Genomic DNA, 23,138 nt, shown 5'->3' on the forward strand with positions numbered 1-23,138 from the left:
GTCTAAAATAAGAGGGGGAGAATTGTAACGCCCGGTTCCTGGTATGTATTTTAATAAAGAATTATTCATTTGCGCAAAGGGACTCGACGAGTTGGAGGCCCCAAACTTGTCGAGTATGAATGGGAGAAGTTTGGACGCGGGACTTGAAATCTACTCGACGAGTCGAGAAGCCTCGACTCGACGAGTAGGTCTTCCAGAGTGAAACCCTAATTTTTAGGGTTTGCACCCTATTTAAACACCTTATCTGGCCTCAACTACAACCTCCATCACCTCCAGACCTTAGTCATGAAACCCTAACCCATTGTGAGTGTTCTTGAGCCATTTTTGTGTGTTCTTGGTGATTTTGATGCTTGAAAAGGAAGATGAAGCTTGGGGGTTCAAGAGGAAGCAAGTAGATCCAGAGTTGGTGCTTCATTTCCAGTTCATTTGAGGTATAAAGTCTATACCTTGACTATTCATTTGCTAGATCTTTTCATGGGGTAGTTTAGGGCTTTTTGGAGCATAATATGGAACCATTCATGGATGCAAGCATGTTTTGGGGAAATAACTTCAGATCCAGGGTCTTTGAGGGACTCCATGGCATAAAGGTGCCAACTTTATGGCCATGGGAGTACCATGCATCCTATGAAGCACTTCTTAAGGCTTTTTGAGCTAAATAACCCATGCATGAATGTAAAGTTCGAAACTTACATGATATATCGAACCTAGGATACCAGATCTACATTTTGTATGCATTAAGCCCGATTAAAATTGACTGTATGGATTTGGACCTTGGGGGACTCGACGAGTCGCTCATACGACTCGGCGAGTTGGGTCGTGGTTCCCCAATCTTTTCTGTTACTGAGCAAACTCGTTGAGTCTAGAAGATGACTCAGCGAGTTGGACGTATTTATAGACTTGAAGATCAAAGAACTTGTCGAGTTCAAGGATGAACTCGGCAAGTTGAGAGCAAATGTCCCAACTGATATGAAAGAGAACTCGACGAGTTCAAGGATGAACTCAACCAATTGTGAGTGAAATGCCCCGACTTGCATGAAAGGGAACTCGACGAGTCCATGAAAGGACTCGACGAGTAGGATCGGGATTTCAGGGTTTTATGGATTATAGAACTCGATGAGTTGAGTCAACCAGGATGTTGACTTTTACCTTGACCATTGACCAGAGTTGACCCTTAAAGGGGTTATGAGTATGAAAGATTAGTTAAAAGATATGTCATGTGTAGCAGTTTGAGGAGAGTTGGTTCCAGAGTCGAGAACAGTTCAACTACTGCGCGACATTGAGGTAAGTTACCTTCTAGTAGGAGTGGGTCTAAGGTCACAATGTCGGCCCACTAGTTGGAGTTGTTAGTTAGATGATTGTCTTCGTGATAATTGTCTGGTATGCCACTATCTGTTATGCTATATGTGCCAGTATGTTATGTTACTATGTGATAGTGGTAGGGGTGAAATAGTCCCTGGTTACCGGTTGAAAGATACCGAAGGGGAGGCCAGCTCCCGGTTACCGGTTAAAAGATACCGAAGGGGAGGCCAACTCCTAGTTACCTGTTGAAAGATACCGAATGGGAGGCCAGCACCCAATTATGCTAGGCAGTTATCGGTTGAAAGATACCGAAGGGAGTCCAGCTTTGGTTATGCCAGTCAGATACCGGTTGAAAGATACCGAGGGATAGGCATTATGTGTTTATGGTATGTGGTATGATGGGGGAACTCACTAAGCTTTGTGCTTACGATTTTCAGTTTTGGTTTCAGGTACTTCCTCTTCGAAGGGAAAGGAGCCGACACGGTAGCAGCGCATTACACACACGATTTTCCGCATATGAGATTTCTGGGATTTGTACTCTGACATTGTTTTATCATGATATGATTTGACTACTGATACTCTGGTTTTGATATGAATTGATACTATGGTTGTTTTCAGACAAATGGTTTTATAATTATTATATTCAAAATTAAAATTTTTGGTCATGATTTTTAGGATGTTACAGAAACACAAATTAGTGAAGAGAAAAATACCCAAGGTATCACAAAACATGTGTGTGCGTGTGACTGTGTCCTGCATATCTTAGCAAAGCAACAAGAAGCAATCGAACCTCTCTTCTCTTCTTGTGTCCCATTCTTTCCATTCTCAAAAATAAATCCACTCCCACCAAAAATGACAGCCCCTTGCTCTTACTCTAAGTTCAATCACTGGTCTCGTTCTCTCAGATCAGTTGTAACTCCTTATTTCTTCTGAATCAACATCGCAGGTCGATGCTCAAGATGATGATGATGATTGGTGGCGTGAAGGTGAAATAGTGATGTCCGATGATGATGATTTGGTCATCCGATTCAATTGATGAAGGTTGAAGATGTTGGTGACTGTGACGATTCCAAAATGAATCTATGAGGGGGGGGAGGGGGGCTGATGTGTTTCCGACTAGAAGAAGGTAGAGATGAAGTCGGCGTCTGAACAAAATCCATCGTTCTGACCTAATCATCACCATCGGACCACCCAAACTATCACCTTCTCATCCCCTGTTCTTCGTTTCTGGTTGTCATTCGTCGAAAAAAACCAAAGAGTGGTTGCATCGAGGGCTAAGGTTTTTTTTGTTTTAAATGATTTTGACGTAATGGGATAAATGGGTGAGATGTGAGAGGAGATGGCCTACCTCTCTCTCTCTCTCTCTCTCGCTCTCTCTCTCTCTCTCCAGGTACCCTAAAATCGAGATTAGTGAAAGAAATTTGGGGGAAAAGTAAATTGATCGTATATTCATGGATCATATGTCGAAGAATGGTCTGTGTTGCTTTTCACCTACCGATTTTTCCTCCTAAGATCTGTTAACAAGCACCCACTTCAGAAATCATATGTTGAATGATTAAGAAACTGAAGAATCCATGAACACCCACTTCATAAATCAGAAGTCCCCAATCGATTGATCAAGCAAGAAATTGACATTAAAAAAACTATCGATGGTCTCTAATATTTTAATTATTAAAATGAAAAAATAAGTATTAAACTTTTAAAAAAATGAATTTAAAAATAGAAAATAAATATCCAAGGGTATTAAAGTCATTTCAGTTTACCGAGGGACCAAATCTGCAACGAAACTAGCTCAAAAGATCCATGAAGCCAAAAAATACCGAGGTTTGAACTAAACATCAGAAAAAATGCATAGACAAAATTGCAAAAATGGTCCTTGTGGTTGGCAAAATTCTGTAGTTTTGGTCCAAAATAAAATGTTGGTGCACCACTGGTCAAATTTTAGATACCTTGTGTGGTTTTGATCCCTATGGTTGTATTTTCTTGTGTTTTTGGTTCACATCCCACCTAAAATGACTAATATGCCCCTTAAATAATTATATTTTAATTTCTTTTGTTTATTTTCTTATTCTTATAACAAACTGAAAAAATAAATAAATAAATAAACCCACCACACACACACACACACACTCTCTCTCTCTCTCTCTCTCTCTCTCTTTCTTTCTCTAAATCTTCATCTTCCATGAACCATGGGTTGTGGTGGTGCGTCGGTGAGCCACCAAGACAACAGCCTCATCTCTCGCACTTCTCTTCTCCTCCCATCGAGGAAACTCCACCGAACCCCACCTGCTTGTCTTGTTCCACCGAACCATTCTTCTGTCCACCTTCCCTTCGAGTTTCATCGTTGGATGTCGCCTCCGTTTTTATTTCTTCGAGCGAGCAAAGGTAAGCGATTCTGCTGCTTTGCTCCCGGAGACGAGGAAGAAAAACCCACGAAGGGTCACTGGTCTCGAAGAAATGCTTCATCCCTCTCGACGGAAGGACCTCTGCCTTGTTTCCCTTCATCCTCACAATGAACGCAACAAGCCCTCATGTTCTTTTCAAATCGCCTCGTTCGACTGCTTTGTTTGTCCCCTCTTTATCCCGATTAAAACAGGAGACGGGGGATTATGAGCCCTAATTTCATTAAGCTCAATTCCAGCACCTGCACAACCTTATTCCATCAAAGGTTCAAACATGCACTAGAAAAATCTCAATCCTCCGGCCACAACGTGATCTGAAAACTCTAGATCCGACGATATCTGGGTTTCAGATCCAAGAAGAAGAGGCGTGGTTGCAAATGGATGGAGGCAAGCAGTGAACAGATGGTGTGGCGAATAATGGATGGGTGTGGTGGTGAACGATACCCCCAACGAAATTCGAGTCGTAGTTATGGATTTCAGAGCTTTTCTTCGGAAGGAGGTGTAGGTGGTGTTCTGACAAGGCGAAAGTGGCCGGAGAAGATTGTGGTGTTGGTGGTTCTGATGAAGGACTTCTGGTGGGTCAAAGCTTTTCACTGGAGAGAGAGAGAGAGGTGTTTTTTGGCATTGAGAAGTATAGAGGTTGAATCCAGCAGTGGGAAGGGTACATGCGGAGGGAGTTGGAAGCTGTGAAGAGATGATGAAAGAGAAAGTCGTGACAGTCGGTGTTAATGGTGGCGAACGGTGGCGGCAATCAGTGGTGATGGTGGCGGCAGTCGCTGGTGATGGTGGTGCCAGTCGATGGAGATGGTTTTTGTGTTCTTGAGTTTTCATCAAATACAAACCTAGAGAGAGAGAGAGAGAGAGAGAGAGAGAGGTGGGTGGGCCTTTTTCTCATTTTAAATTAATTAAAAGCATTTATATAAATACAAAAAAAATTAAAAAAACAAATATAAGGGGCATTAAGGTCATTTTAAGTGTATAGGGACCAAAAACAATACAAGATCCAATTTTGGACCATTGATGCACCATCAAAACTTTTTGGACCAAATCCATATAATTTTGCCAACCACAAGACAATTTTTGCAATTTTGTCAAATGCATACCATAGGGATCATTTTTGCAATTTTGTCTTTTGTCAAAAATATAAAAAACAAATTGAAAAAAAAAACCCAAAAAATATAAGCAAAGATCACAAGATCGGACCATTTTGAAACGGTCCTAACAAAACCGGTTTAAAACCTACCCAATACCGATCCAAAACTATTAATATGCATCTCTAGCTAAAAGTAATTCAAAATCAATTAGGCTATACCAAAAACAGTTATACAGGTAAACTAAGTCGGCTATTGGATTATTATTCAAATGTCAAAGTTATATAAAATATAAATGGGCTTGGGGCATTGTATGATTTCTGTAGCTCAGATTCAAGACTTCAATCTGGATCAGATATTCGGCTGGTTTTACGTGGCTCCTTATCACTTTAGAGCATTGTTCTGAAAAGCGCGTCATGGCGCGCTTCGAGGCGTGACCTAGCCGTTACGAAAACGTTTAAGACGGGTTTGTTAAGCGTGGCGTCCAAATAACATGTCAATGTGCGTCTTATCGCGTTATGTCGCGAGTTTTTTTCAAGGCACGAGTTTTTGTTAACTTTTTGATACTAAATATTAATATAACACTTCTAAAAACTTGATATTTTTGATAAAATTCAATAATTATATGATTTATCTTTTTTAATTTATATAAAATAGTCACGCCTTGAAAAACGTCATGACTCGCCAAGGCTTGCCATGACTTAACTTTGACCTTGCCGCTAAGCTCACGCCTCACGTTATTCAAAACCTTGTTTTAGAGTTTGTTGAGAGCATGTTTGACAAATTAAAAGCTCACATTTTTTTCTAGTGTTTTTTTTTTGAACTTTTAAAAAGGTAAAATCTAAAAACTAAAAGCTCTCAGAAAATCTATATGCCTAACACATACCGTATAAAGTGATGCTAAATGGATCTCTAGAGGGACATATGCTAAATGGATCAAATATTTAGCCACCATACGATAAGTGTTTTCTCGGTCTCTATAATCCTTTGCTAACACGTTTAACGACGAATTTTTCATTGGTTAGAAGTTTGTTTCGTGGTAATACTTCTGTTATGTAATATGTGTCACTAAATGATTTATTATGTCTTTCATTTCGATTAATATATATGCATGGTTGCTATGTAAAGATATAATAGGCATTACATTCATAAATCAAATTAACAGTCATATCGAAGCTGGAAATACAAAAACAAGAAACAAATGCTCGACAATATAAATGTTACTTGTGTGTTAGGCTATAGATTCAAAGTCTTTATTTAAACGACGTCATTTAATCTTTTCAAGATCCCTTATTTTGTCTATAACCATACCTAACCCTACTTCCCCAAGATCCCTCCATACGGTCAGCACGATGACTCGACCTCTTCTTGAGCTCAACAATCTGAGCCTCCCACCTCCTCCCCTCTCCTCCATGATCTTTGAATGTACAACCATGACAGCCGAGTGTACAATCATACTCTGCTCGTGATACTGGATCCATGAGTGTCTTGTACGCTGCATGCAACATAATGAACGTTTTGACAGTGTCATGATCATGAGAAACATCAGGATGATACTTGAGAACTAGTGTTCTATAAGCTCTTTTGATCTCTTGGCTTCCTGCTTTGCTTGAGCTTAAAGAAAGAAGTTTGTAAAAGTTGGTAGTTGAGCCTGAGCTCAAGCATGTGTCATAGGATGCAGATGCAGATACTGATCTGCATCCCGTGACACATGGGTTGTAACCAAAACGTAGAGAGATATTGGCCATATATGATCGTTTATGTAATCTATTTTTAGCATAAAGTTATTGGGTTTGTGTGTAATTGTGTTAGAGTTTGCTTTGGAGGAAATATATATAGTTGATAGTTTGCTACTAAACACGGTTTGGTTTAATTAATATAAGGTGGTGGATAACGGAGACGACTGTTTCAAAAGTACAAGTCGATATGCATATAGTATAAACTTGTTAAGCTGTGTGTTGAGGGAGAGTAGGACACGAGGAGAAGATAAGGTATAGAGACAAAGGCGAGAAGCTCAAAGGGAAAAAAAAAAGTATTTAACAACAAATTGAAGACGAAAGCCCTGTTGACCTCATGGTTTACATCGACGGAAGGTTTCACTTTGTGTATAAAACATTCTGTCAACGTTTAGGATTTTTTTTAAATCCTTGGTTTATCTCAAGAAATCAGTGGATTTGATACATGTAATGTTCGCTTAAGTTTTCATAGTCCTCTATGACCCTTTGGTACCAACAGTGGAACATTATATAGATATGATATTTTACACCTTATTTATGGATTAACAAGTTTTGATTATTGGGACAAATATACAAAACGATAACGAAACTAAAATACAAAATAAAGCTATAACATGGCAAATGACCTTTGTATTTCTATACTTATATGTATAGACGTGAGGAGTGAGGACAATCCCACCCACACTAGAGGCAGCATGGCACCAGCCTCTCTCAAAAAGTTAAAGATATGTAAAAAAGTCCTAAGAAAACAATTTTTTTTTTTTTAAATTCACTTTTATATAATTTTCAATCACATCCTTTTACCAAAATGGCAACGATCATGCTGCCCAAACTACCTTTGTCATATGCCCCCATCAAAGATTTCAATAATATATTAAAATCAGGTATACTGCTTGCGAGTATGTAACGATAAAATTATATAATGGCTAACAAATATCACCCATTAATCCTACTTCTAGATTTGAACCCTAAGCCACATATGAAGAACACCTTTTCACAACACCTATACCTTTTGTTAGTTGGATGTAACTAATTAACTAAAAGAATTCAAATTAAAATATTAGATTGAATCAATAACTACAAAAAAGAAAGTCTATCTAAAAACATCCATAATGGTGAGTTCAATGAGAGAGTTGAATGAGGTGGCAAGTCTATGTGTCATTCAATGTATGAAACTTTACCATTGTGAGATGTCACATTAACATTCAATGGATTTGAAATTCAATGGTCATTGAACTCTTCAATGGGAAAAAGAAAAGTTTTTAATTGTTAATTATTTACTATAAATTACATTTTATAACATTCTATTGAACTTTGTAGAGTTCAATGCATTGTGGAAAAAAAATGATAGAGTTGTATGAATTGTAAAAAAATGATTTGACAATTCATTAAACTATATGGAGTTCAATGCATTGTGGATGTCCTAACATAGTACCCACGTGTTTTCCTTAATTTACACGTATCTCGCAAATACCAACCACACTTTTAAATGCTACGACCAGAAACGCTCCCTTTAATTCAATAGCTAATTATCATATTCTCTTTAAACGTTAAGTAGAAGATGTGAAAAAACCATGATTAGACCATAGATGAACGGATAATAAGAGTTTTTGAAAGACGCAATACTGTCATAACAAATAAATGTCATGTTCTAGATTAAAATATTTGTATATTATATTATATTTTTTTCAAATCGAAGAACCATTGTTCCTATTGTATTTTGTTCAAAACGATTCTCACAAATTTGTATTGAAGTTTTTCGTAAGAGCAATTCTCACGAATTTAGTAATAAAAATGTATTGTGTAATCACGAACGATTGCACGGATTACCCGTAAAATGCTTACAGTATTTATTTTAGTCATATCATATAATCATTTATCAACGTCAAGCATAAAAAATGTCAAATTCCGCCTAATAGATATGTCAAATTTTGGATCTAAGACTACATTCATTTTGTAATCATTGATGACTTCAGTCTTCAACATATAAAAAAATAAAAAGAAAAATAAAATAAAAGAAAAAATCAATAAAAGAGAAAGAAATTATATCCATGCAATCTCTTAAGATCCAACTCACATACACAATCTTGGTTTGCAAAAGTTCTCGCCACACGTATTTCTTACTAGGGGTGTGCAATAAACCGCATAAACCGTCCGCACCGCATAACGCGGTTTAAAACACTTGTGGTGCGGTTTGCGGTTTGTATTTTTGTTAAACCGCATTATGCGGTACGGTTTGCGGTTTACGATAACAAAATTGCGGTTTGCGGTTTACGATAACAAAATTGCGGTTCGTGGTGCGGTTTGCGGTTTCTAAACAACTCAAACCGCATATGCGGTGCGGTTTGCGGTTTTGGCTTTAAACCGCACCAAACCGCACCGCGCACACTCCTATAATTCTTACCATTGGTTTGTTGTTTTCTTTATTTAGATTCTATAAAACTTTAATTTTTTTTGAAGAAAAAAACGAAATATATTTTTGTTTATTTATAAAGAGACCAATATATATATATATATATATATATATATATATATATATATATATATATATATATATATAGAGGTAAGTTATTTTGAGAACACGTACAAGGTTGAGAACGCGAGAACAGATCACGACCATCCAAATATCTAGATCTAGGGATATTAATAAATGAGTCATTAATGTAAATTACATAATCTTTAAGCATAATATGAAAATTTTATATGTCGGTAAGGGAAATTGGGAATTAAAAAAACAAATACATCTGTTTCTTTCATATCAGCTATATAGATTTAATTGATACAAATACCATAATCCCTGGTCATCTTCATTCATTTTGCTTCTCTGTTCTCTGTTCTCTCATTCTCTCCTCTCTAGTTTCTTGCGCCTCCACCGTTCCATCAACACAATCAGACCAACACCATCATCATTGCTTATTTCCCCCCATCAACACAATCACAACCCAATCTCCCCTTTTATGTCTTCTTTGCCTCCAAATATGGAAAAATTAGGAGAAATTCATATACATTTCGCCTATCTGAAAGATTTTGAAGCAAGCCCTAATTTCCCCTAAATCCCTTAATTGATTATCCACCGATTGATATAAAGGTTTGTGGTTGTGGGTGGGCGTGACCTGAATGAATGAAGAAGACGACATGTATGCCTGAAATTGTAGCCCTTGTATTTCTCAAAACTGCATTCATGACTACCTATTATGATTTACAGATTATACCTATGTTTCTCTCATACTTCTCAGTTGATTAACTACCACAGTATCATTGGATACTCTATAACTCTCCGGTCTCAAGAAACTTTCTCTCTTGCGCATATCTATCTCAGGTAAATACTTCTTATTTAAATTCTAATTGTTTTTTTTATTTTAATTTATCATTATGGTTTAGTCGATTGAAGGTATGCTCAAAATAGAATTGCTATTTTTTTGTCTAATCTTCGGAGGTGGGAAGTGAGTGACAAAATCAATAAAAGTGGAAATGTATTCAAGAAACGAAATCGGAAACACAATCATTCATTACTGAAAATGGGGCACTTATTCAGATCAGTTCATTCTTACCATCGATTCTCACTGTCATCCGCACTTAGGACTCGAATTATGGTATATTTTTTTATTATAATTCATTAGCTTCATCACCATATTCTATATATTCTCCATTTTCTAGTGTGGTTGTGTAATTGTGGGATAATTGCTTGATAGAAAATGTCTGAGTATGTTGATTTTATTGTATCTTCCCTTATCAAAATCGTCTGCAATCATATCCAGGTTAGCATCTCTTTATTTCCTGTAATCGTTTTTAATCACTTCCTTGTGTATGCTGATTTGCCACTTGAAACTTAGTGAGCATCTGTTTGATTTCTAGTGATTTCAATAACTTTTGTACCCATCAATTTCCAAGTCTGCAAATCACGTTTTATTCATACAAATTTTGCATATTTTATATTCTTACAAACCGTTTGATTAGATGCTTAAATGGATTCTCTCTGAGTTTTCAAAATAGAAACTTATTATATTACAGTGTATAACTTTTCATATCTTATTAAGTATATAAGTACATTTTCAAATATGTGTTTTGTGATCATACTGTGTAACAAAATCTAGGGAGGGATAAAACATATATTTGGGTCAGATACATTCTTGAAGTAAACCACAAGTAAATTGAAAACAGTATTGCATGTCATAAAGAGTTTTTCACTATGTGTAGTTATTTTTCCTTGGTTATTAGACTGTTTACTTAGATTCCATAGTAAATTACAATGAATTTTCTGCAGTAATTCTTATTTAGGTTGTTTTAATTTCAATATATATAATTCTTGGTCAAATTGAGCCATAACTGAGAAATAAGTAATGGCGGTATGTGAAGTGCAGCACGTTAAAATCATAAATGATTACATCACAAATGAAAATTTAAAATAATGTCCAACTGATATATTCATAAAATATTAAAATGATAGTGATGCAATGTTAAATCATAAATGATTACAATTTAGAATAATGCCCAAAATTATTTTTTGAATATTCACATAATTTAGTTATAATCATTAATTATCTCTTAACCAATTTGAAATAATGCTCGGTTTTTATTGTTACAGGTTCAGGTTGGTAATTTGACAAAAAAAAATAAACAAGGGCAACATCATCTCTGAAGGAGCGAAAAATATGTTTTATTCATTTGTGATTTCAAATGTATGGATATGTTATAATCCAAAAATATTAGATAAAAAAATCAATTATAGTCATGTATTAATACAAGTTTTTTTATGTGATTTTAACCATTTATAAATATAGCATTATCATATAATTGTAGTATAATCATTTATAAATAACTATATAAATCTATGTTGGATAGCTTTGGCATATTCATTTAAGAATATAACAGTTGCCAAACTCATTTATCAACGAATAAAAATCCATTATCATATTAATGTTATATAAACAATTAATTTGTATTAAAAAAACTCAAATTAGATATTCATAAATAAATACAAAAAAAATGTGGAATAAGTCTGAGATTTGTTGATAAATGAAAAAATCAAGTGATTTAGTTATAATACGATTTAAATTTCAATTGATAAAAAAAAGATTTTTATATTTTAGGTAAAGAATTAATTCAATTTAATTATTTCATATTAATAAAATAATATATTTTTTTTTTGAAAAAAAAGTTGAAATAAATGATTGCAACATTATATGAAACAATCATTTAATTAAATTGATTATCTCATTAATGTAGTTATAAAATTTCTATATTGTCTTTAGAAAATGATTGGGCCACAACCGTTCTCGCGTTCTCAACCTTTTTACGTTCTCTCTCTCTCTCTCTCTCTCTCTCTCTCTATATATATATATATATATATATATATATATATATATATATATAGGTTCCGTTGAGATTAAAAATAAAATAGAGATCTTGAGATTCAACATCAACCACATATTTCAAGTCTGCCGCTCTAACACTTCGGCGTAACGACGCGGGAGACCTGTTATAATCATAAATGATTATATAGCGTCGCCCGTTCCTTTCTCCTCTTCCAACATCCCCACCACCACAACCGTCATCGGCACCACCACTACCACCACCTCTGATACCAACCGACACCACCACTGTCACCTCCGTCACTTATACAACCGTCACCTCTGTCACAACCACATTTTCTGTCACGAGCTGTCATAATCATATATTATTACACAGTATGTGAACAGACATATATGTATAATCATTTATGATTACGCATACACTGTTGTTGTCGGTACACTGGAACGTTAGAGCGTCAAATGTGAAATGTATGGCTCAGGTTGAATCTCAAGATATCTACATTTTTTTAATCTCAAGTGAACCGTCCTATATATATATATATATATATATATATATATATATATATATATATATATATATATATATATATATATATATATATATTGGTCTCTTTATAAATAAACAAAAATATATATTCGTAATTTTTTCAAATCAAGGGGCTTCAACTAGAAGTGGACATGGAAAGGCTTGCAATTTGGATCTTCTTCTTCGGGCGGGTTAATTGGCTTTCAAAACTTTCATATAATTTTAATAAAGTATTAAGTCTACTTCAAACTTCATACTTTTATAATGGGAGGGAAGTTGATGATAAGAGTTCTAAGTATACCATATCGTTCGGCAAAGAAAATAAAGCTATTTCCATAGTTATAACATAAAGAAGATGACGAATCACAATTTACAAATCTAGAAAACTATAATTGTTTTTGAATAAAATTCAAAAACCAATAGTTAACTTTCTTTTTTTAACGTTTTTAAAAAACATATAACGAGCCTAAAAAGGATTAATACCTTATTTTGTATAAAACGTTTAACAAACAACTAGAAGTGTTTGTTCAAGATTTTTCAGAAAAACAAACTAATTAAACATAGTTGGACTTTTTTAGGCTTGTTTAACTAATGGTTTTAAGTTTTAAAATATAAATATAAAATTTTATATTAATAGTTTAATATCTTAAACATAGTTGCTACTGATCTTGTTAACCCAAATTAAGAAAAAATTAACCAAACCCAAGCTGAATAATATTTTCCTTATTCAGTTAACTGAACCGAACAACTCAAATCTTATTTGGTTCGGGTGTGTTATTCGGATTCGGGTTTTTTTTGACACCCCTAGTTAGGCTATAGACAAGGGAGACCAATACACTTTTTAAATAAAACACAAAAATCTTCTTATCTAATAAAAGAATCTTTTAATGTCACGTGTCATGTTTTAAGCCCAAAATTTTACAAGGTAAAATACCGACTTTGCCCTTTAATAAGAAGTTAATTAGTTGATCATATTTTTAATTTAATCCCTTACAATCACGTTTAAATGATATGATAACCATAGACAAGAAATCAGGAATTTAATTCGAATTCACTTTCCAATTATGAAATGACAACTTAAAATGCAATTTGTCTATGTTCAAGAAGGAAATCTTCTTTTATATTCTCGATCCTTTATTTATACCCACCATAAATTTTGGGATTCAAATTTTATAATCTAAATTTTTCATTTTTGTTTTCCTATAAAACATTTTTTCTCTTCTCTATCGCCCATAATATAGGGTTAAGATGTAGAGATTTGTGTCGCCCTTGATATTGTTGATTGATTCACTCATAATCTATGAATGGTCTTGTTGCTAAGGATTTGCACCGCAACCTCCAACTTTTGAAGATGAATAGCTCAATCCAAGACAAAAGTTCGATGGAAACACCGGTTTAATATGCAATTTTTTTTTCCAAAATATGTGTTTTATGCTCTTGGGTGTGTTGATTCTTGTGGTTTTTTTGACCCCGTATATAACAAGTATCAAGAGTTCTTCCGATAATTTCTCTTTTATATTATTTTTGAAGTTTATGCGTTTTTTTAAAAAATTCTATTCATTAGCTTTTCTATCTACCGAAACTGAAATTTCATCAGGTTTGTTCTTTAATTTTGCTATGTATATGATTTTGTGTTTCATATCCATTACTACTTGCTTTTCTCCTATTATCGGTAAGGGGTTATTAATGTCTTCAATTTTAGTAATGCCTCTTCCATCGGTGTAATAACCATCAGATGTAAATATATGAGTGCTTTGTATCTGTATTATTTGAATCAATCTATTTGATATTTGCTTCTCTTCTTCTTTCTCTCTCTAAAAAGTGCTTCAGGTGTGTGGAATTTGTTGTTAACGATGGGTTTTGATAGCCTTTTGAATGGAGTTCTAAAATTATGATTGAAACTTGAAAGTGAAATGGTTTTTGATTTGCATATGTGATGTTTCCTCAATTTCATTTGACATATAGAAATTTAAGTTTTTTTATATAAATGTTGTACCTTTAATTTCAGTTTTACGATTTATACATTAATAAATCCTTTGAAGGTTTTATGGGTTGTTTTTATTAGTGTTATTAGTGTATTCTTGCAATTTGATATTAATTTTGCTGAAACTGGAAACTCTTTAGATATCAAAATTCTACTACTAAATGTGTAGTTGGTATTTTCAGATGGAAAGAAGTAAAATTGTAGCGGAAGTTGAAGGTGTGGGTGGAAAGAAGAAAGGTATAATATGTATGTTAGTATCTTCTTTTTTTTAGGTGTAATACGGATAAAGGTGAAGACATTATACAACAAACAGAAGGTTTCTTGGATTAGCACTGTATGCCATATTCTTCTCCTTTACGTATAGATATGTATCGATCTGAATAATCTGAATATCTGATAAAAATCAGTGGGTTCTAACTCAATCTTCCAAGCAAAGTTTTGTTCTTTCGTATATATATGCATCAATCTGAATATCTGATAAAAATAAGTGGGTACTAACTCATTCTTAATGTTTTTTTTCCAAGTAAAGTTCATTTCTTTCAGGTTTCTCCTCATTTAAGAATTTGATCTTTTTATGAAATAGTGAGTTTGGATGGGATCTTAATGTTCAACCTAAACATAAGAAATGATAAAAATTTAAGCACGATATTCAATTAGGAACATCTATAGTTTTTTTGCATTAAATAAATTTAAGTCAAACTAGGAAAGTCGTTAACTTACCTTTAATTCCACGATAATTTGGGAGGAGATCCATGGGTTAAAATTAGAGACAATAACATAATTATGTAAAAGATTTGAATTTCGATCTTTGTTTACAACTTAAGAATCTCAAGAATTGAATGAAGATTTAATTCTTGCTGTAAGAGATCTAGAGAGGATGTTAGAGAAAATGGTTTCTATAACTTATATTGAATTGTAAATTGCTTCATGGCTAAGTAGGCTTATAACTAAAGTACATTCTACATTTATTATTTTAATTTTAGGTTTTTATAAGCAGTCAAAACTACAAATTTGACATATTAATGACAAGTTAATTGATATTTATCTCTTTTGAAATAATAATGAGAGGTTACGGAATTTGTAATGTAGAAAGGGAAGGTATCGGGTATGCATGTCAATAATGAAAGTGGTTGGTTGATCTGCAATGAAATATTAAATCGATTGAAATGCAGGTTTGGGACGTAACGAGACATGATGTTCATTCTTTTGATGGTATTAAGATTTGTCATTGATTTTTTTTTTCTTTTGGATTATTACATGTTTCTAAAATTAGACGAATTGTTAAAAGAAATTAATCTTTGTTTGCCACATTACCAATGTATCGGTTTTGTTTTTCTTGATGATAAAAATAAAAATCTTGTTGGATTGTAAATGCACTCTTTGAAAATCAAAAGTCAAAATCAAATTAACAAAATCTTATGTTTATTTTATTTTAAACCCGAAATAACAACATAATTTTACTTTAACTCAAAACAATAATATACTTATGTCGTAATTTCTTCATATCCTTATTACATTATATTTACATAACTTTAAAATTTTTGTTTTTATAGGGAAGCAAAAATCATGCATTTTATATCAAGAATGATTTTCAAAATTCCAATGTTATCTTAAAGAAGATTGTTCTATTTAAACCAACCGTTTTGTGAAAATAATTCAAATTTTAGGTATGCTAATCCAGAAAGAAAAATTTAGCTTTTACCTTGATACAACTGTTAGAGATTGTTATAACTTTCCCGGATCTTCACACAGATTTGATTTTGTTGACTTTAATTTGATGTCATTTGAATGATTGATTGTCTTTTTTTTTTTTTTTTTTTTAACCTGATACAACTTTTAGAGGTTGTGTTTATCTATTCTTATTAGATTTCTGTTATATTTAATTTTTCGTATATCAATGTCATTTACATGCGATTGATTGTCTTTTTTTTTTACACTCTATTCAAAATTTACTTTCTTTCTATAAAACATAAATTTATTAAATGTCTACACATACATACATATATTGGATATTCAAAAAAAATGTATATATATTAATTTAAGACATACATAACATACATCGGATATTCAAAAAAATGTATATATATTACTTTTAAATAATCAATATAAAAGTCTGAACAAAATTCATATCTTATTAGTTTAATAAATTTTTATAAATATATGATGTTTCTTAACTATTTTTAATTATCGATATTATTTTTTCTTTTTTACCCGTGGTTTCCACGGGTTATAACCTAGTTCTTTTTAATAAAATATAGAAATGGTTTGGATGAAGAAGGAAGATAGTCCAAGGCTTGAGCACCAACATCTCTATAAAAGTTAAATACTGTGCATTTGCTTTTTGCAAAATTAATCCTTAACATATCCTTAAAATCTTCCAATCGTTTCTTGTACTATGTAACGTCCACATGGAATTATAATGTGAGCACTGAGCAGCACATGAAGTATGAAGAAGTGCACCTTTTAAAATAGGGGTAAATGTCAATTAATTTTCTAACCGCAAATGTATTATTAGACCCATTGTCAAATAATATACCAAAAAGTAAATAATATTTTCTAAACGACAATACTCAATTTTTGTTTAAAAAAATATATTAAGCCCTACCTAACTCGTGAAGTAAACAATTCAAAAAGAATAACACATTTCACCAATTGCCCACTGGTTGCATTTATCCAATGGTCTGTTAAGCAAATATAGGAATGGGGTAAATTTTATACACATGCAATTACAAATACCTAAACAATAAGCATTTTTGATATCATTCATGTGATCTATAGACATCTTTTTACACACGTGGATCAAAATAAATGATAAGAGATAGCAGAAGAGTATGTACCTTAGCTGTATCTATGAAGTGGATATTTTTTCAACCAAAGACACAATCACCGCCACATTGTCCGGCTTGCCGCCACTATATCCGGTGTATCCGGCCGCCTGAGCAGCATCTGAGAACGGACTTCTTACAAATGCAGACACCCCTACCTCTTGTGCCCGTGTAGCCAATACTTTAGCAACTTCCTAAAATTGCAATCAATTAATAGCAATCAAGTATTGAAGAGGAAAAAAGGAGATTAGTATTTATATTTTATATTCACCTCTGGTTTCATCCCAGCTTGTAGTGACTTTGAGACCACCATAGCTATTTCTTGCTCGTATAGATTGTCAAAAAGTCCATCTGTTGCAGATACAAGTATGTCACCTTCATCTACTTCGATTATGTGTTCCTGAGATATATACATCATATATAATATAAAGTATCAAAAATTAAGTACATTGCTATATATTTGTTATATTAATAAAATAAAAATATTTAAAAACATGCATACCTCCACAAGGTGCAAGGGATCATCGAGATTTTCAACTTGCAATGCGAAATGGAACTCGTGAAGCAATGGAGAAGATTTCTTGTAAACAGCACCATGTCTGATTATCAAAAATCCCGTGTCTCCGATGTTAGCCACATGAAGAGCCTGTTGGAAATTAAATTTATCAGAAAATATATATTTCTTTTTTTTAATGGTTGGGTTATAATTAATTAATTAGAAATACAAACCTGACCATTGAAGTTTGCTATCATAATATTTGAGGAACCTGACATATTTGTTTCTTTGACACCTCTACAAAGAAGTTCAACAGGGCTGGTCATTGGAACATTACTGGTGGTATCTGAGACTGAGACAATCTCTTCACAGGTTCTCATGAGCTCTTGGGCATAAACTCCTGGATCAGTGCCTGTATTTCAGAAAATAGAAATTAAACAAAAGGGTGATACTAAAAATAAGAACTATTTTTTTTTTTTTTCAGAATAAAAACAATCAAAATTATGGATGGGTCGCATTCAGCTACAATGAAATACCTTCAAATGACCATTGGCTAACCCCACTAGCTACCCCTAGCCATTTACTGCTAGACAGAAAGTACGCATCATCTCCACCTGTCAATGCCTGGAATTATTATTTCTATTACTAATCCACATGGTTACCTCTTATGCCAAAAATTATATTTCTCTGTTACAATCCAGTAGAACTGAATGTAGGATGACATAAATATGTGTAACTGATTATTCAAAGACACAAAACTAATGAAAAACATACTATATGTAATGATTGTCTGAAACCATGCATAAAAGAAATTATACCTTAAATGGATGCTCCAACAAAGCTGCACCAGAAGACAGGATATAGCCTGTCAGATAAATCTCCTCAACTCTTTCTGCTTCCAGTTGTGAGACATTGGCAACTTGTTCAACCTACAAATCATAAACAAATAAAATATAACCACTTGGGTCCAAAAATTACAGGTAATATATCAGATATTTGTAAGCACTAAGCATATATTATATCTAGAACTAACAGTTTCTGTAGAAGAAATATATTTAAATTACATACAGATAAGTATAATATTATAAACTGTTTGACCAATTAGTATAGTTACAAATATGAGACAAATATATTAAAACTACATTTTAATAGAATGAATCTACTGCCTTAAATATTATTAAGTATTTGTATTTATGGTAAAGTAGTTATGTAATATTGGTATGTTCAAAATATTGTTAAGTTAGGCCAGGATGTATCTAAATAAATATTATTAGATCGGGTAAAATTTAGGCAATTGAACAAGTATTTAAGGTTATATGTATGAGTAGACAAACTTATGTGGGATAAAAAATCAAAAGGTGCTTATACAAGAATATAGGACTTAAGAGAAGACTTTGACCTTTTGACAATTTGAAAACGGTCAAGACTTAACATAACTTTTTTGTATATATTGTATTCATTGTTTATTGGCACATTTTTTAATGTATTTTTAAGGTCATTTAATCTAATATTGTTCCCAACCATGTTGTAAATTAGTAATCATAATAAAATCATAAACAAAGAACTCAAGCAACAAAATTTGAACACAAGGTTTTTTTTTTCTTTTACCATTAATTTTCGCAAACTCATAATGATATATTTTTTTATAGAATCACTAGTAAGCACTTTTAGTATAACTTGCAAGTCAAATTGTTTGTTAGTACATATATTTTTCAACAATTTTCAAAATTATTTTAATCAATTATTGTTCAAATCAGCTTCTATTATAAAAAGTTGACTATACTATAGAAAAATGTACCCATAGGTAGGTATCCGACTACTTAGATTTGTTTCTTACAATATGTAAGCTATTGTGCTATCACTTAATATGAAATGGCACAAATAGTACTTTCCTAACATCCAAATATCCAATTAAACACTTCATCACATTTATGTATAAGGAAAAGGAACAAGAGTCTAACCAGCATTGAGCTTTCAAGTGCATCAACTTCAGCACATTGTTCCAATATGTTGTGATTTACTCTCTCATCTTGAACTAGTTGAGCCTCTAATTGATGCAATGATCGCTCAAAATCCTTGATGTAATTGTCACCTGCATCCTCTTCAATGATTTGTAAAATCACATCATCTAGGCTCTGATTTTTAGTATCCTGAACTTCAATATCTGAAACTTGGATGCTATGCTTAAGCTCAACAGGGGTTGAACATGGCTGCTTTTCCTCCTCTTCTAGAACTGGTTCTGCATGCATCACATTTGAAACATCATTCTTATCGCTATTACCTGTGTTCACTTCTTGCAACCCTTCTACCAAATTCCCGTTTGCAGCTTCCGTAAGTTCAATATCTGAAGTGTGCATGGTTTCTGGACACACTGAATCTTTTGCATCACTCTCTCTAGTATCTTTGGTTTCTACCTCAAGCAACTCATCCATGGCTTCAATATGTGAAACTTGCATAGATTCAACCTTGACAGATTCTGATGGATTCTCAATTTCATCAATGACATGTAAAATTCCATCATCCGAGTTCAGACTCATAGTATCCTGAAGTTCAATATCTGAAACTTGCATGGTGGACTTGAACTCAAGAGGGGTTGATTGGGGCTGGCTTACCTCCTCTTCTATAAAGGTAACAGGCATCACATAGCTCACTTGTTGCAACTCATCTTCCACAGGCTGATCCTTAACATCCATGCCTTTAGCAGATGAAACTTCCATGGTTGCCTCAAGATTGAAATCAGCAAGTTGAATCTGGCTTACCTCATCTAGAATTGTTTCAGCTCCTGATGGATCCGATGGTGGCATCTCATCTATGAAAGTACCCTCATTCATGTTCCTATCTTGCAACCCTTCCTCCATATCCTCATTTCCAGCATCCATAAGTTCAGTATCTGAAATATTCAAGATTGTGGGAGGCGATAAATCCTTCGTATCGCTTGTGGTAGTATCTTCAGTCTCCACTTTTTGCAACTCATCTGTTTGTGTAATATCCATGAGCTCAACTTGCAACTCAGTTTCATTGTGGGTTTGTAAAAGTACATTATCTGGATTCTGATCCATTGAATCATGAAGTTCAATATCTGAAACTTGCATGACAGGCCTGAGGGGGGCAGGGGTTGATTGGGGTTGGCTGACATCCTCTTCTAGAATTGGGTCTGCCTCTCCTACACTGGATACAGGGATCACATATGCAACATCATTCTCATCCCTCTTATTGGTGCTCACTTCTTGCAACTCATTTTCCATAGATTGATCCTTAACATCCATGACTTCAGTACTTGAAATTTCCATGGTTGTCTCAACCTTGATATCAACAGCTTGGAGCTGGCTTACCTCATCTAAAGGTTCAGCTCCTAATGAATCAGATGCTGGGATCTCATCTATGAGAGTAATCCCATTGATGTTCATATCTTGCAACTCTTCATTGACATCTTCATTTGCAGCACCCATCAGTTCAACATCTGTTATATGTATAGTTGCAGGAGGGATTATATCTTCTGTATCACTCTCACTAGTATCTTCAGTTTCCACCTTGTCCAACTCATCCGCAGCATATGGTTGTTTAACATCCATGACTTCAATATCTGAAGCTTGTATACTTTCAGGCTTAACAGAAACTAATTGATCCTCAGTTTTATCATCAGGTTGAGCAGTGCATTCTGTTGTATCAAGCGTGCTCTCTACATCTTTAAGAGATTCGTTCATTTTAGCATCAAATTGCAATGAAATAACTTCTTCCTCAGATATACATGACACTCTCTCCATCAATACTGCATGAGAATCTCTCAAATCACTAGTGACATTAGTTTCCCTTTCAGCAATGTCACTGTCAATGTCTACATTTGTAATCTCATCAGCAACCTCAGTAAGTCTGTCAACATCACTTACAGATTCTCCTTCAGTTGTCTTTTCAACCACCTGTCTATCCTGATCTCCATCTAATACGTTCACAACATTACTTTCCAGTTCAGCTTTACTCTCTGTTTCTTCCACTTCATCATTTTTCACTACCTCGGAAGCATCCCCAAACTGGAATATTAAACTGCCATCATGATGTTCTGCCAATACAAAATATCAAATAGCACTTAAGATTGCGTAATAGACACTGGATTTATTTTTACAACAGTTATTTCATCTATGTAGGCTAACAATATAACTGGAAGGTAATTCACTATTTGTGTTTTAATCAAAAAATTCCACGCACCAAAAAAGGACATCTAATAGCTTTTTGCAAGTTCAGAGCACTAGAGATTTAACTAAAGACCAAACAATGGTGATTAGAGCTTTTCAGGACCAAGTATACTATTCAAAAGATAAATATTCATCGTATATCTAATATATCACTACTTCACGGCAAATATCACTTATAGGCTTACAGCATCAGAATCGAAATCTTACTGCTTAATTCTTGGAATTGTTAACGGACAATTTGGAAACATAATACTAAATGGATCAATGGAACTGTGAAGCAGATAAGAATGTACCTGTGGTTGCAACGAGAACTACATCCGATGAAATTTGAGCGGCTATTGGCGGAGGAAGTGATAACTTTCTGTTTCCTAATCTCTTATCGATTAGTATGAGATTGCCATTAAATGGAAACACAGGAGGGAGAGTGGTAGCGTAGGGTTTTAGAGGCGTATTGAAAGGGGGAAAGAGATTGAAAGATCGATAATTAAATATATTAGAGCATTGATTAGACATTGTTATTAGTAATCTAAAGAATCTGACTTCATCTGTTGTTGTTTAGGGTTTTGATTCAAAGAAGATTGAGATCAGGAGTGGTTTCAGTGAAGTTAGTTTGCGTTTGTGGATGTTTTGGCGTTTAGATTAGTTGGGACCCATATACAAGAGCCAACCGAGTACGAACAGTCGATATTAAAAACTTTTAATTCTTATTTATCCAAGAAAAGGGATTCATAATGTCGCGGAGAATATACGATGGACAGTAGTATACCTCTTCGATTTCGGGTGTCTTTCTTTAAGGAAAAAATATATTAAATCAAATATCTTTTTTTATCCATTTTTCTACATATTAATCAAGACAAATATCAAAATTAAGAGAAAAAATTATGAAAATTTTCTTTAGGATAATGACTTAAAAATGTAATATACTTTTAAATTTGTATACATTTGGTAACTAAGATTTTTTTGTTTACATTTGTCAATTCAACTTGTTTAACCCTAAACATTCGGTCCTTATGGCGTGCCGTTAAACCGGGAAGAAATGTCTTAATAGGGTAATATATTTATCACTTTATACACATTTAATCATTAATATTTTTTTCGTGCATTTAGTCCCTCATATTTTTTTTGCACCTTTAGTCTTTAATATTTATTTTGTTGCAAAATAAGTTTTTGTTGTTTTTGTACACATTTAGTACTTATGGCCGGTTTCTTTAGTTTTTTCTCACGACGTCATACGTGAGACAATCATTAATGAGGCGTTCGGGGGTTGTTGATGCAAT

The 23,138-nt window shown here is 33.6% G+C and overlaps 1 protein-coding gene and 1 long non-coding RNA gene across 5 annotated transcripts; one reads left to right on the forward strand and one right to left on the reverse strand.

The window, feature by feature from the left end:
- Positions 1 to 9,300: 9,300 nt before the first annotated feature.
- Positions 9,301 to 11,322, forward strand: LOC145111271 (uncharacterized). Of its 2 annotated transcripts, none has more exons than XR_013710228.1 (4): positions 9,301 to 9,847; positions 9,910 to 10,121; positions 10,221 to 10,286; positions 11,114 to 11,322. It is a non-coding gene; the product is annotated as an uncharacterized LOC145111271 (long non-coding RNA). The 2 variants fall into 2 exon arrangements; XR_013710227.1 differs by having other exon boundaries at positions 9,303 to 9,847; positions 9,965 to 10,121.
- Positions 11,323 to 16,623: 5,301 nt separating this feature from the next.
- On the reverse strand, positions 16,624 to 22,527 carry LOC145115202 (uncharacterized). 3 transcript variants are annotated; one of them, XM_079051439.1, is made up of 9 exons: positions 22,155 to 22,527; positions 19,633 to 21,728; positions 18,490 to 18,600; positions 18,208 to 18,295; positions 17,905 to 18,083; positions 17,678 to 17,821; positions 17,447 to 17,575; positions 17,188 to 17,369; positions 16,624 to 16,810 (listed from the first exon to the last, which is right to left on the reverse strand). In XM_079051439.1, the coding sequence occupies exons 1-8, from the start codon at positions 22,372 to 22,374 to the stop codon at positions 17,199 to 17,201; spliced, it is 3,138 nt and encodes a 1,045-aa protein (XP_078907565.1). In that variant the 5' UTR covers positions 22,375 to 22,527; the 3' UTR covers positions 16,624 to 16,810; positions 17,188 to 17,198. The 3 variants fall into 3 exon arrangements, with proteins under 3 accessions (XP_078907565.1, XP_078907564.1, XP_078907563.1); XM_079051438.1 differs by lacking the exon at positions 16,624 to 16,810 and adding an exon at positions 16,925 to 17,031; XM_079051437.1 differs by lacking the exon at positions 16,624 to 16,810 and having other exon boundaries at positions 17,044 to 17,369.
- Positions 22,528 to 23,138: the final 611 nt, after the last annotated feature.

Source organism: Lactuca virosa, chromosome 5 (genome assembly GCF_052849685.1).
Source record: "Lactuca virosa cultivar CGN04683 chromosome 5, Lactuca_virosa_CGN04683_v6, whole genome shotgun sequence".
NCBI lineage: Eukaryota > Viridiplantae > Streptophyta > Magnoliopsida > Asterales > Asteraceae > Lactuca > Lactuca virosa.